The sequence below is a fragment of the Nipponia nippon genome, unplaced genomic scaffold (genome assembly GCF_047370975.1).
Source record: "Nipponia nippon isolate SJK-2023a ecotype South Korea unplaced genomic scaffold, ASM4737097v1 scaffold_5, whole genome shotgun sequence".
In the NCBI taxonomy this organism is placed as follows: domain Eukaryota; kingdom Metazoa; phylum Chordata; class Aves; order Pelecaniformes; family Threskiornithidae; genus Nipponia; species Nipponia nippon.
The window spans coordinates 50,899,092-50,913,360 of NW_028262369.1; the positions used below are offsets into that span (position 1 = coordinate 50,899,092).

At 41.9% G+C, this 14,269-nt stretch overlaps 1 protein-coding gene across 4 annotated transcripts in view; it reads left to right on the plus strand.

The window, feature by feature from the left end:
• The window catches only part of ACBD6 (acyl-CoA binding domain containing 6), an 88,286-nt gene that overhangs the window by 2,209 nt on the left and 71,808 nt on the right, over nt 1-14,269 (plus strand). For 3 of the 4 annotated variants that reach the window (XM_087732953.1, XM_087732956.1, XM_087732954.1), the window contains exons 2-3: nt 4,463-4,527; nt 5,055-5,151. In XM_087732953.1, the coding sequence (XP_087589079.1) occupies nt 4,463-4,527; nt 5,055-5,151 (162 nt within the window). Of the gene's footprint in view, nt 1-4,088; nt 4,306-4,462; nt 4,528-5,054; nt 5,152-14,269 lie in introns of those variants that run through there. The other variant, XM_087732955.1, reaches the window with a different exon arrangement.

The following is a 14,269-nucleotide window of genomic DNA, read 5'->3' on the forward strand; positions in this document are numbered from 1 at the left end:
TTTTGTGCTTTAAATCAAAACGAGGGCGCTTAATGCAAGTTTCCTCTATTTAATTATAGCAGCCGTATCAGTATGCATAATGGGCTGCTAATATATTACGCCGGTGGACGGTAGTATTGCTAGCACACAAGAGGTGCTGACTCAGATCTGTCCACTGTCCTTGATTTGGCATCCTTGTCTTTCCTCAGTTTAGTGTTTTATGTCACTAAGGGCTTTGATTTAAGGTACAGCACCGTCATAAAAGAGGTGACAGTAACAGCTGAACTCTCTGTTAAAATACTGTATATTATTTATTTCAAACTGTTTGGGTATATAGGCTTTTTCCTGGAATTTTATTACCTTTTATTGGAGGCCATTTCAGGATTTTATTACTTTTCTCTCTGATTTTGTTTATGTGTCAGAGACTTGAGAATAAGGGAATTGCTTAGTTGTCATCTCCAGTGAGGTTTTTAGAAGATGTTGCTGAGTTTACGACTCTGCCTCAGAACTGGAGGAAGAACAGACTAGTCAGTAGCGCTCTGGACTGGAACTGATATTTTTTGTTTGTTTGTTTCTCCCCCTACTTTCTGTCTGGCTTTGGGCAAATCACTTGTCTGTGCCTTGAGTCTGTAGTGGCGAAGATAGCACTTGCCTGTCGCGTTGAGGATGTGAAAAACTGAGGTTCAGGAACTGTAGTAATGGACACCAATGTAGTGGTCATCATTCAGAGAGGGGAGGGAATCCAGAACTTGCTGGAACGGAAAAAAAACCTGCCCTGCCAGGAGGATGTGCCAGTGCCTAAGTAAATGCTGAGAGGTGCAGGCAAGCTGGAAATCCAGTGCCGTTGGCAAAACGGGCTTTTTGCTATCTCTGAGTGTAGGCTCAAGAATATAATCCCATTTTTGCATGACGTCTTTCAAATACTGTGGAACGTGATGCCACAAATCTGCCCTGAACACGGGAGTTTTTGCCTGCAGCTTCCTGGCGCACGGAGCGGTGTGATGGCTCTGACTCGGTGCTACCAGCGTCACTCTCTCTGTCTCTCTGGGACGTAACAGCCCCTCGGTCATCAGGGCCAGGACCCCTTGCCTTCTGTGGTTGACGTTTGCTCGTTCTTCCTTACGCCGCACTTTCAGTCAGTTGAGTACAGGGCTTTCCCACGGGTCGGGGCAGGTTAATGGGGCAGAGCTTTGGGCAGGAATAGGCAGGAATTCCTGTCTTGCCAAAGAAATTCCGCTTACTTGGCCTGCGTGGAGTTAGAGCTTAGTCCTGCTGTCTGTGGAGGTGAGTTCCGTTCTGTTGTTACTGCTACAGAGGGAGGCTGCAAATGTGATTCACCTTACGAGATTTACAATCAGTTAAGAATATTTGGCTGGAACTCCCTGCTGTATAAATGTATTGGTTGGAAAAATTAGCAAAGAGCCATTTTACCACCACTACTGGGGGCAGGGTGGGCGGAATCAGTTGTGGAGTAATGTGTAAGGAGAATCTCAAGGTTTCTTACAGTCTGGACCAGCAGCTGAAGTTGTATGGGGATGGTATGCAGTGCTAACACATCTCTGAGCATCTGTCTGAGCACTCTTCTGAATGTTGTGACCTTCAGCTCTCAGGTGAAGGCTTCATCCAGGGTTTCTAAATTTCCATTTTGGCCACAAATGGAGATGTCTGCAGACGCTTCCCATTTGGAGCTGCCTGGGTCATCTTTGTACGATTCTTGAGTATAATGCGTGCAGGCGACTCTGCATGCAGAAGCAGTGCTAGGAAAGTATTTAATGCATTCTGGCTGTCGTCTTTTTTTTTAGTGCAGCTGATGAACTGTAAATGAGGAGAGCTAAGCATCAAGTGACCAGTCAGCCCCCTGGAGACCATCAGTAATTATTTTGTGGACATAGAATGAGAAACTCTGACTTGAAATACTAATATGGGCTCTTGTCTTTCTGCTGGTTATGGAGAAAAACAGCTTTTGAGGCCCTCCAGGGAAGTAGCAGGAGTGCAGAATCTTTTGCAAAAAATCCCCTCCCCCCCCGGTATTTGCCATGAATTTGCACTGGCATATTCAGCTAAAACTCCCCTTCCTCAGCTCTCGGGCTCGGGTCCCCTCTAATGTTGGATTCCTGGTTTGTTTCTGATGCATTATGAAGTCTTGCAGCAAAAAGAGGGAAGCCAAAACCTTTATTTTCTTCTTTCCAACAAACCCATTGCAAGCCTTTTTAACATATCTTAAAATAGCAAACAGGGCACAAGTTCACTTTATTCCCCTCTTAATGGATGAAATTTAACTACTGTTGCTTGATTTGTATTACTATTGATGTTACTAACGGTCTTTCTGACGCTGGAACAGCCCTTGAATGCCAAATCTAACGAGAGGAAACTGCTGTTGTGTTTTGATGATGGTAGTGGAAAATTAATATTAAAACAGATAAGATTTTTTTTTTTTTTTTAATCCAACTTGGCCAATTTTTGCAGGTTAGATGTTGAACTAAAGAATTGCCAAGCAGGCATTTTCCATACAGATAATGAATTCTCATTTTATTTCCATGTTTGTTTGGTTTTTTAAAACAAGTGGTCCAGTCCACCTCTGAGCACAGGAGAAAACATTTACAGCGCAACATGAATTGTGACTGATTTATAGGACTTAACTGTTGCTAGCCCTTTCTCCTATTTGTCCATGAAATGCGATATATTGTTTTAAAGGCCCGCTAAGATGTTGTAATTTGAATGAATTGCTCACTGGGAGACAGTCAGATGTACAGAAAATTAATTTCAGTTACAGTCACTCATATCCTCTAACACTTTAAATGAAAACATAGTGTAACTAATAAATATCTCTCAGCATGGGCATGCTCTCTTTAAAGCCTGATTAATGATTCCGTCCTCAGCATAAAATCCCCACCCTGTTAAGGTGAAGAACTGTTAGTTGATTTAAGCACTTCACCTGCCTGAACACTTGAGCATATTTCATAAAGCATTTGATGAATGCTGTTTAGTTTTGCTTGGCTAACAAAATGTTCAACCAGCAGCCTTTGCCCACCTCCAGAACATACCTGTGTTCCCTCCCTGGCGTCTGCTTAAATACCCGGTCCGTGATGGGCTTCCTTTGCACTGCGCTGTGCCCTGTGTTACAGGGACTTGCTGTGATAACTGCTTTCCAGGGGCTGTTGCATTTGGAGCTGTGGTTCTGCTCTGGATTCTGGCTCCTGCGGTCTTTCATCATCCCTGTGGGATATATAGCACTTTCATTAAAAAAAAAAAAAGAAAAGTAAAAAAAAAAAAAATCCATGTTTTGTGTAAATTCATTCCCTATCACTATAATATTTTCTTTTCAGTTAGATTCATTTTACCAGCGTTGCCTGTGGGCTAAGGGCTTTATTTTCTATGAAAAAGGGGCACTGATAGCAGCCAAATCTGGTGGGTCCTGGCCTGTATTCCCTGGCTCTTCCAGGCAGGCACAGAGGCACATTCACTTACGCATTCTCCTGAGCTGACTTCAACAACATACGTATGTTACCCAAATCTCAACCTGCTAATTGCTCCGTTCCTGAGGCAAGTGTCGGCGCTGGCCTCATCGCAGGAACGTGGTTGTGCCTTTGGAGCCGTGGGCAGGCGTAGCCTCTGTCAGTCCTCCGTGTTCCCCTTTGTGAGCGAGCTTACGGAGCAGATACGGCTGCTAGACTTCCCTGCGGTGAGAGGAAGGGCTTTTTATTTGTCCCATCAGTACACCACCCTATGGAAAACTGCCTGAATCCCACTAGCACCGTGTCCATTTTACACTGGCTATAAGATTTTTTTTTTCCATATATCTATCCACCAATTCTGGCTTGTTCCCTTGCTTTCTTGTGTTTCCCTACTGCCCCATTTTAATTTCTGGCTTGCTTCTGACAGACTGGTTCATCTCTAGCACTCAGGCCTTGACTTGTCTCTCCCCCCTGTGCTTCCTAGGCAGCCGGATGCCTCGGAGCAAATTCAGAAGCTGCTTGGCATTCCTTTGCTCTGAGTTCGTCCCCTTGTCTTCCAGAGGACCTTGAAAATAATTAAGCAAATGCTGTTTACTTGAGCTTTGTGCGGAAGCAGGTGAATTTCAGCCTTAATGAATAATCATCTCTGTAGAAACCCTAATCAACAGAATTTTTCTTGATACTGGTGGAGGATGAGGCATTTGGCTGGGTAATAAACATAATATTAAGTGAGAAATCACTTGCTGGTTATCCCTGTTGGGTAATGCATGCAAAAGGAATGAGCCGCATAACAAAATTGCTTCCCTTGCATCACGCAAAGAAAACGCAGGGATGCAGAGGTGCTAATAACTGCGAGAGCGCTAAAATGAGGGTAAGATGACATTGAGTTGTGTCAGTTCTTTTCCCTTGAAAACCTTTCCTCTGGCACAAGAACAAAATTACCCTGAAACCATTAGAACCCAGTATTTCCTTATGCGTGTCCCCTTCCCTTTGCTTCATTCTAACAGAAGGTAATTTCTTTTCTTTAGGTGAAATTTGGAACCTGTAACACTCCCAAGCCAGGCTTCTTTGATTTTGAGGGAAAGCAGAAATGGTAAGAGGAAATCCTTGTAATTTCGAGCAATTTCTGGCTCTAGTTTTTGTTTCATTTTGTCTCATCGCTTGACAGGTTATGGACCTAGAGCATGTCAGCTCTGAGAGTCTGCCACTGAACTGGCTTTAAAATCCTTTGTTTAATAGGGAAATGTTTGCTGCTGTGCCTGATGCAGACATGAAATACCAGACTCCTGTATTTACCTTGTTCATCCAGAATTAGCCTGCGTACAACAAAAATTTTGCGATAATAGCTACAGCTTTACAAACAGCTTTATTTTGTGAACACAAACTATGTTCCAGCCTGGATCAGGATCCCCTGAAAGATCCTTTCAGAGCAGAGTGCCGCACTGGCAGTGGCCATTCATGGCTTCAGAGAAAAGTTGACGGTTTCAAACTGAATGAAAGATGGCTTTGCACCCCTGAAAGTATTTAGATGAATCTGTTCACTGTGTTCCGCTGATGACACTATGAAAACACATTGTGCTGTCTCCGAGTGGCTTGCTGATGTTTTGCTCTCTCTCCTAGGGAGGCTTGGAAAGCCCTGGGAGACACCAGCCCTCATCAAGCTATGCAGGAGTATGTTGCTACAGTGAAAAAACTGGACCCCAGTTGGAATCCACAGGTAGGAAACATGAAAATATTGTTCAGAAAACAAACAGCATTTGTGTCTTCGTAAAGCTAACGGTGGTTCAGCTTCATACAGATGTTAATTGCTGCATGGCAGACTTCATTTTTGAGCAGATTGCAGTCTAAATTCGCTTTTAAACCTCCCCTTTTGTTATGTCTGAAACATTGAAGAACCATCTCTTTCATTCATAATTATCTTCATTACAGTGAGCGCATGCACACGGTTGGTTTGGCTATAGTGATCTAATTTATTTTGCTTTTATTGGTTCATGCTGTATTTAGCATGTAAAGATACTTTTTATCCTTTTCTCATCTTTCTCTTTTCAACTACTATTTAAATGTTGATCAATACAAAGTAATCTCCATGAAAGTGACATGAACTGCATGATCAATTCTAAAAATGTTTCCTTTTTGTTTCGATGCAGCAAATTACAAAATCTGATTATGATTAGGTACTCCAACATAACAAGTGTATTTGTAAGTCCTGTATGTGTGTGTTATAGGGAGACTGCACTGTCATTTTAATTAATCTGTCTTTCATCTACCGGGTTTATTACTTCATTGAATATTTAAGGATATCTCCCTGTTTATAGACTGATTTTTAAAAATTTTTAAATAGGATTGCTCTGTAGAAAAAGTATTGCCTTTGATTGGAGATAGAGTGGAGATATTTCACTAATAGCAAAATGCTGAAGGCATGGTAATTTCTTTTCATGGTAGGAAATTGATTCTTTTCTGGTCCTGCGCTTTGGAAGCAAAATCTTGTGTGAGCACAAGCCTATGAATCAAGAATTTGATTCTCCGTTGTCTTCTGATGCTGTTCTGGAGACTTAAGAGTAATTGCTTTTTCTTCGCTAGTTCATGTTTCATGGCGTTGATCCTGTTTTTGCAGCAAAGAAATATTGTCATTTAGAGGAAACCCTTTTTTAATGCCCTTGGGGAAAATAGTTTTATATGCTGTGCAGTGCAGCTAGCAATATGCTGTGAAGTACAGTTAGCAAAAGCTAACAGCTGCATGCTGTGTAAATTCTTGTCCAATCTAAAATTCTCGTACAGAAATAAAATAATTCAAAAAGAATCCATGTACAATCCTGAATGAAGAAAGTCTCTAGCAGTGTAAAGTGAAACATATGAATATTTATTAAACAATGGGGGGAAAAAAAGCCGAAAACACCTGACACTTTCCTGAATTTTTATGGGTAGAGCTTCTGTTCATAAAAAGACTTCTCATTCATGGTGACAAGCTTAGCTTTGGGTACCCCCTTCACTTTCTTGCCTCAGAGAAATGTTTATTGTCACAGGTGTGACCTTCAGGTTACAAAGCTGTCAGCTAGAAAAGTGGAATAATGTTAGTTTTTTGTTGTTTTTTTTTTTAAAGAAACCATATAGCAAACAAAGAAGGGTTTGCAGCACTGCTCCTCCCCTCTTCCCCTAAGGTGAGGAATGAATGCATGTGAGCGTGTTTCTTCCCATTGCTGTCCTTGCGTGAGCCTGTCCCCAGGACTCAGCAGAAACTGGGTGGTGGGTAATGCTGTTGCACCACCGTGTTTGCTCATTCATGCGTTGTTCCGTCCTCCCTTTTTGAATAGTTGATGCAAGAAGTGTGGGCTTGCAGGAGGAGAGCAATGCTGGAGCTTGAATAGAAGTTTCTGTGAAGATGGCAGGGCTGAGTTGTCAGAGTGGCTTAAAGAAATGTGATTTTTTTTTTTCTTCAGATGCCTTTGTTGCAGTGTTTCAACAGCTGTGCTTCTCTCACTCATGTAACTATGCATGTATTTCTTGATGTTTTTGAAGCCAATGATTTTTTTTTTCCTCTGCGTGGTCTCAGTGCACAGAGCTATAATGCTGAGGAAAATCCACAGGGTGTTACCTGGTTTACTGTCCCTGCACTGCTGGACAGGTGCCACATTTCTTGTCCTAATTCTTTCCTTTTCCTGTGCCTTGCCTATGACTGAGCTAGAAACCTGTTAAGAGATCCGAGCATTTTACATTGAAGGAATATGCTCAGGTGCAGAAAGGCCTAGCAGAGGAAGTTAAATTAGCAGAGAATGTAATTTAAAAGTTAGCATTACTTTCTTTAAAAGAAGTCACCTGTCCTTCCTACTACATCTTCCTTTTAGTTCCACTTTTATATGACCAAAATGCTATCAGGAGTCCTCTTACTCTCATCTGTCTCATGCTGTTCTCTGCACCCCGCCGCCCAAATCCACCTTCTGGAGCCACGAGAGGGAGCCCTGTTCTTTAAAATGATGGAGATGCATGTGTCAGGGGATGGAGATAAAATACCTATTTTAGTCTTCAAATTTCAAATTGGATTTATAGAAAAGATCTGTGGGTACATTACAAGGTGCTTCATCACTGTCATTGCATCTCCTTTACATGCTCATCTGCTGGGTTCCTTTGAATGAATGAAATACTCCTAGTATTTGGTTAAAAGCAGTATAAAGTGCTTGGTACAAATTTGAAAAGTTCGGCTTTCAGATCATTATGAATCATAAATAGTAATTGCAGTACAAGGGTGTTGAATTTCTCATTGTGGAGCTTTGTGAATTTTGCTATTGTAAAGCTTTCTCAATATTACCTACATATTTTCTCTTCAACAGTTCATCTCATCCCTGAAAGTTGTTCTTGTGTGTTATCTTAAATCCTCCTCAGTCTCCTGTTTCATATATTTGCAAAGAGTGTTTAATGTCTTGATCCTTTAGTACTAAATATGCAAAATTTAAAACTTAGAAATGCCTTATTTTCATAAGTTCATTTTTTCCTAGCAGATGTGCTGCTGTTCTGCAGCTTTCAGGCTGTCAGTATTTTTCTTAATAAATAGAATGGAACTAAATGCAGTATTTCTTATGCAGTCCAAATAGATCCACTTCTTCATTCCTTTTTCTTGATTCTTCATTGATTCATTCTTTGATATTGACCTTGCAGTCTCTGTATTAGTACCTTTTCAGCATCAGACTGTAACTGCTATAATTTAGTAATCTTTGCTTGTTTTAGATGAAAAAAAAAAAACCCAAAGTAAAAGCATTCTGTTGCAGTAGGAGCACCCTGGATTTGTGTTCAGAAGCAATGAGAACACCAGCAGCAGCCAAAATCTGACCTGGTGCTTCCTACTCCTGCATGGCGTTTGGAATACCTGCACTTTATTAAGAGACAACTGAACGTGGAGAGGCAGGGGCACAGCTGTTCTCTGCTCTGTGAAGCTGGTATGCAACTTCTGACAGTAGAGGCACATCTGTTGGCTCATCTCCATGGCTCACATTTCCAATGTGTTTTAGTTTCTTCTTCACCCTTGCTGCTAGCAAGTTGTCTGATAGTCATGCCTAATCTTTTCTTTCAGAGCTTAGTCTAAAATCTGGAAAGCAATGATCATACTGCGATTATCTTCAGCAATTTTGTTTGCTAGGAAATCTTTAAAATAGCAGATAACCTAAAGGATGTTGAGGTGAGATCCGTCGTCTTTATATTCATGAAGCTTTAGGAATCTCCTTGCTGTATTTATCCTGAACCCCGAAGTCTGGAACCAACAGTCACAATTGCCTTTCTGGATGCTTTGCAGTTAGGTCTTCCTATGTCGGCATGGGTCTTACTGTGTTTTCTGTTGTAGGTTGTTTTGTTCCTTTTCCCAAGAACAGCTGTTAGGAGGAGGTCAGGACTATACTCTTCCACACTTGTCTCCATTCTCCTCTTGATGCAGTCTTCCTTCGTCATATTCTACCTTTTAGCACATCTTTTGTTTCTTGTTCGTTCTTGTGAGTCATTCCTTTCAGTCTGAAGTTCCAGGCAGTGGAAAGGTAATTGCTTGGACCAGCTCAGCTCTATTTGCATATTTCAGAGACATCACCTGTCCTTCAAGTCTATTCACTCTTCCTCCAGAACAGAGAATAATTTATGAAGCAATTCTTTTGCATTCGCTATTCTTAAATAGAAATGTTTCATGCCATCAACACCTCCCACTGCTTTGAGTCCTCTGGAGAGGTATATGTGTCCCGGCTGCTTCGCTTCTCGTATGTACACCTGTCGTCTTCCTGCTTTACTGGCAGCAAACGGCACGTTGCTTTTGGTGGCTTTTGCCGATGTGTGTGGGAGTTTGGCAATGATGTTCATCTGCTCTCCCTGCCGCTGGTTGCCTACGCGTGCTCATCCCTCTCGCCCCTCTCTCCCGCTGTGGCTCTGCGGTACCCGCTGCTGTGGTGCTATCCTGCAGTCTCAGCCGTGGGTTTGGTGCTCTAGAGAGGTTCACCTTCACAGGCTGGTTGTCTTGCGTCTTTATGCAATAACTTTGTTCTCGTGTACATCACTGTCTCTACTGTATAACTGGGCACTTCTAGTACTTGCAGTTTTTGAGGCAGTCTTAGTGGCTGCATTTCCATTCCCCCACGCACTCTCAAATTCTAATCTCTGTCAGGTATTTGATATCTCAAATCCTCGTTGGCTTTAAGCATCCAGATTTTTCAAACGTCAGATTGACGTGGGAGTTTGTGTCCGCAGGCACTGACCGTCCAGAGGTGGGAGCGGGACAGCACTTCTTTTGCTCAGCAGCATTGTACACATCTCTTCAACTGAGTTCACGTTGTCAGGGATGTGGGTGGAGGTGTGTACACAACACTGCAGTGAGGCGGTTAGGAGCTGTTATTGATTGTTTCTTGTAACAAGACGGTTATATGGCACAGCTTAAACAATAAAAATAAATAATCAAAAAAGCATCCAGGTTTGCTCATCAGTTTTAGCCTTCCATTTGCTGATTGCAGTTTTGGCATCTCTTGATTCTAAATATTTCCTTTTCCTATTTCTTATATTGCACATTTACCAGTTCCAATCTCAACAGCTTGTCACGCTTCTAACTTCAGTGGCATCCTTCCCCAAACACTTGGAGGCCTTCTTTCTATTTGCTTTGACTGCTGAAACTCACAGGAGGACTTAATGATTTTCTATTTCTGTATTAAAAAAAAAAAAAAAATTGGCATTTTAACTTGTTTGACTCAACTTCACCAATAATGCACTTAGTAAGAGATTTCTGCTGTGTAATGAGGAAAGTTGCACATTAGGAATCTGAAGAGCAGAGACGTGTCTCTAAGGCAAGGAAGAGAGCTCGAGTTCAAAGAAACTAGACATTCACCAAACATCTTTTTAAGCTCTTAACGGTTTGAAATTCCAGTGCTGATGTTTGCAGGGGAGAAAGCTGCCTGTATTGTTTCAACTACTGTTCTGTTCCTTGTTTGAGTAGAGGAGGATTTATTTCTCTGTGCTTTGGACCAAGCAGTCAATAGGAGTAAAATACCTCTGTTGCTGTGCTGGTGTGGGAGCACTGAGTCGCGGTGCTTGGAGCAGCTGGGAGAGGACCCCCGGGGAACAGTCAGTCAGTCTCATGAAAAAGAAAACAAACTTCAGAGTGAATAAAATAGCAAATGCACTGTTGCTGCAGGCTCGGAGCAGTCCAGTAAACTGGAAAACCTGGAGGAATAAAGCAAATTGATTTGTCCAGTGGCCAGTGGGTGTTTTTGCAGGAAGTACTGCAGGGGGCAATATTTGATAAGGTGGGTGCCCAGTTACCCTATGCACAGGGCTGGGCTTCATCCCCCCTTCTTTCTGTTGAAATAACCTTTCTCTATCACAGTTTAAATGCAACAAGCAAGTTGAAACTAAAATGTGGAAAAGAGAATTTGCGATTTGAGGATACAGTGAAAGGCAGGAGAAATAATTTCCAGATTTGCAGAGGAGCTGAGTTTTTTATGTATGCTTTTTGTAGGTTGCACCAGGTGTTACTGAAATATTTTAACGATTGCTTTAAATTGATGAGCCTCTTGTATTTAAGTAGGATCTCCAAGGCAACTTAAAATTTCTGTAGTGACTCAAATACAAACTGTGTATCCAATGATGTTAAGACAGGCATTTGAAATCCAAACCTGAATTTTTCTTAAATTTGGACTCATTGCTCAAGTCTGGCCTGTTCATGTCTGGAGCAAGAAGCTTTGCTCTTTTGCAGTTTACAGGTTTTATGTTTGGTCAACTTCTAAGAATTACATTAGTGAATGGTAAATCATACTGTAGTTTCAGGCTGAAATCTGTGGATTTCTTGGTTAGTACTGCAGGCCGATGGAATTTCTTCTGGAAATTAAGAAATGCATTAGAAAAACTGTGGTCTGTAAACAAAACGAGTGCACCCATCATGTTTTCCTGTTTTGTCTGTCAGTCAAACAGATGTCTCCCTTGATAATCTGTCCAAGCAGCCATGCTTTGTGGTTGGGGAAGAGCAGCAGAACGGTGTGGGCAGGATTACACGGGGGAAGGGAACAGACCTGTTTGGGTCCCTGCCTGTCACGGGCAGCAGTGCAGTCACATACCTGCTGTGCAATTAGTTTGGGTAAATGTCTCAATTTATGGCTCGCTATACTGCGAGGTCAAAAACTTTGAAAATAGTGACTTTATTTCTTTCGTAGTATAAAAGCAATTTAATTGCATCGTGTAAAGTAGGGACTAATCAAATTATGGCTGTGCTCCTTAAAGCTTGCCTTCCTGTGCTGTGCTAATGCAGCAGGCTGGGGAGAGGAGCCTCCTATGTCCCTGCGAGCTCTGCAGCGGGGCTGCCAGGGCCTTTGCTCCTCACCGCTCCCATTTCTTCCTGGGTTTGTATAGATCCTTGTGTGTCAGTTCACCCTTAGTGAATTTCGTGTTTGACTGTTTGCTTGGTTTTACCCAATTGTTAATAATTGTACTCAAGAGTAAAAATTGGAACAAAATGCAGAAAGCAAACTGAACTATATGTGTGTTTGCTATATATATTTTGAAAGCTTTTATTTCAATGGATGACCACATTGGAAGAAGCAAATCACTGAGATAATTCATAAAGTCTAATCAGGCTCTTCCTCTTTAGAAAAAACAAAAACAACCACCAAAAAAACCACAGCAAGCCTGTATTTTTTTATTATTATTATTATTATTCTTTTAATAGAAAAAGAAGCACTAGAAATTAAGAACAAAACCAAAAAACTGATCCACCCCAGGCTTCTGGCTTTGGGGCATGTAAGACTGCAATGTCCTCTGGGTTTAGGCAAACTGCAGAGTTAGGGGGTCTTTGAACCTGGTTGGGGTATGTGATAGTTTGGTATACATCCTGAGAGGGGTTAGATCTTAACACACAGAGGGATTCTTCTGCCCTGCTGCCTTTTGCCAGCTGGGTGAGGGACAGCCTCTAGCATGCAAGCGGAGTTAGCGGTAGATGCAGCCTTCCTGCGGGAGGGAGTAATCTGGGCCGTGCGTGGCTAACAAAAGCTCGCAGCTTGTGTACACCTTACTCATAGATGCAAGACTGCAGGCAGAGTGACCCGCCTTATTTTATCCACGTTAAAAAAATGGCAGTTTATTAGCTGCACCAGTCAGGCCTTGAGTGTTTTGCTTTTGGAGCGTGCTTTCAGAACCAATTTTTCCTACTGGCAAGGGGATGTTTTCTTGTTCCTGTTGTGCAGGACAGTAAAATATCACACTACAAACATGAACTAAATTTCCCGGTTCTTCTGCAATAAAGGTGGATAGTGTCGCATCCTTCGCTTCTCTGTACCTTCGCAGGAGGAAAGTGTGCTGATGCTTTAAGTGCTTGATATAGGTCCTACTCATAAACAAAGCTGTCCATAGGTTATTTGCTACCTTTCTGTCCCTGTCTTTGCACATGTAACTGTTTATCAATTTTATTCCATGCAACATAGCTCAACTCTGGCACGCCAAGCAGGAGACAGTGTGTTGCCTACCTGCTTTATTGTATAGACTGTTATGCTCTGAGCAGCAAATCAAATTCAGTTTCCTATTTATACTTACTATTTTTAAAAGCAGCACAGGCTCACGGGCAGTGCAGGTCCTCACGCAGTACTGTGAAGATAAACACTGCCATTCTTTGGCTGTTGTTTAAGTGAGGGGGTGGATTAATAAAATAGTATGTGTAACTTCTGTTCATAATGGTGACGGCATAGATGGGAGCTGGCAGTTTTTTGCCATGAACCTGTGACCTGAGGACGGAGTTGTCAGAGATGTCCTGAGGATGCTTTGTTCTGGCCTGTAACTCGCATCCCAGGCATCGGGGTGCTGTGCTGGTGGGGCTGTCAGCCGTGGCGGCCTGGGATTTTGCCTGTGGACAAGCTTGATAAATGGTAGGGCTTTTTCTCTTCTGCAGCTGCACGTTATCGTAGAGCACAAAACAAAATGCCAGAGCCAGAGTGAGATTTTCAGTGTTTTGGAATTGTGGTTCTGGCAAGCTGTGCATAAGTGAAAAAGTTAAAATGAACAAGTGTCTCATAGTAGAAATGTAAACAGCTGGGATATGTGTCAGCCTCCCACCCCCTGGGAGTCTGTTGGATTGTTCTCTTTGATTTTACATCTCCGCAGAAATTTATGGTCTCAGCTCCTTTTATTTATGACATTGCAATCCTCGTTCAAGCGATTGATTGAAATACACCAGTGCCAAGCTGCAAGCCTGTATTTTAGAAAGGTTGAAGTTTAGAAAGCAAACCAGCGATGCAAACAGTCACATATTGAAAGCTGCACTGGACTCCTGCACAGAGGTTGCCCATGTTTCTCTGTTCCTAAACTTTTTCAAAGTAAAGAATTATCATGACAAGGATTTATATGTCTTCGCTATTTTAAGCTGTCTGGTCTGGCTAAAAACATACTATATGTTAAATGTGCAATCTTATTAGCCCTGCAAGGGCTAACTTTTGCTCATAACGATGTTAGCCCTTATTTTTCCGGCTCAGATCCAGCAGTGCTGATAAACTATGTTGTTAGTGTACTGTGGGCAGCATAATATATTCTCTTGCAGCTTCTTTAACGTAACAGTAGTTGTTTTCTGGAATTGCAAGCAAGAAATTGGGGGGCTTGTCATTTTTGGCTACCAATGCAGTGATTTTGGTTAAACATTTAAGCAAAGATGAAATATTTTTCCTTTTGAATATGTCAATGAATTAATTTTCATCATCTTGCGCTAATTCAAAAAAATATCTCGTACTATCTGGAATGCATTCAAAAAAAAGAATAATTAGAGACATAGCTCTGCCTTGCTCATGCTGAGTGTGCTGCTGCAGCATAGCAGTGCATGTGGCATCCTGGCATCGCGATTTCTGGCT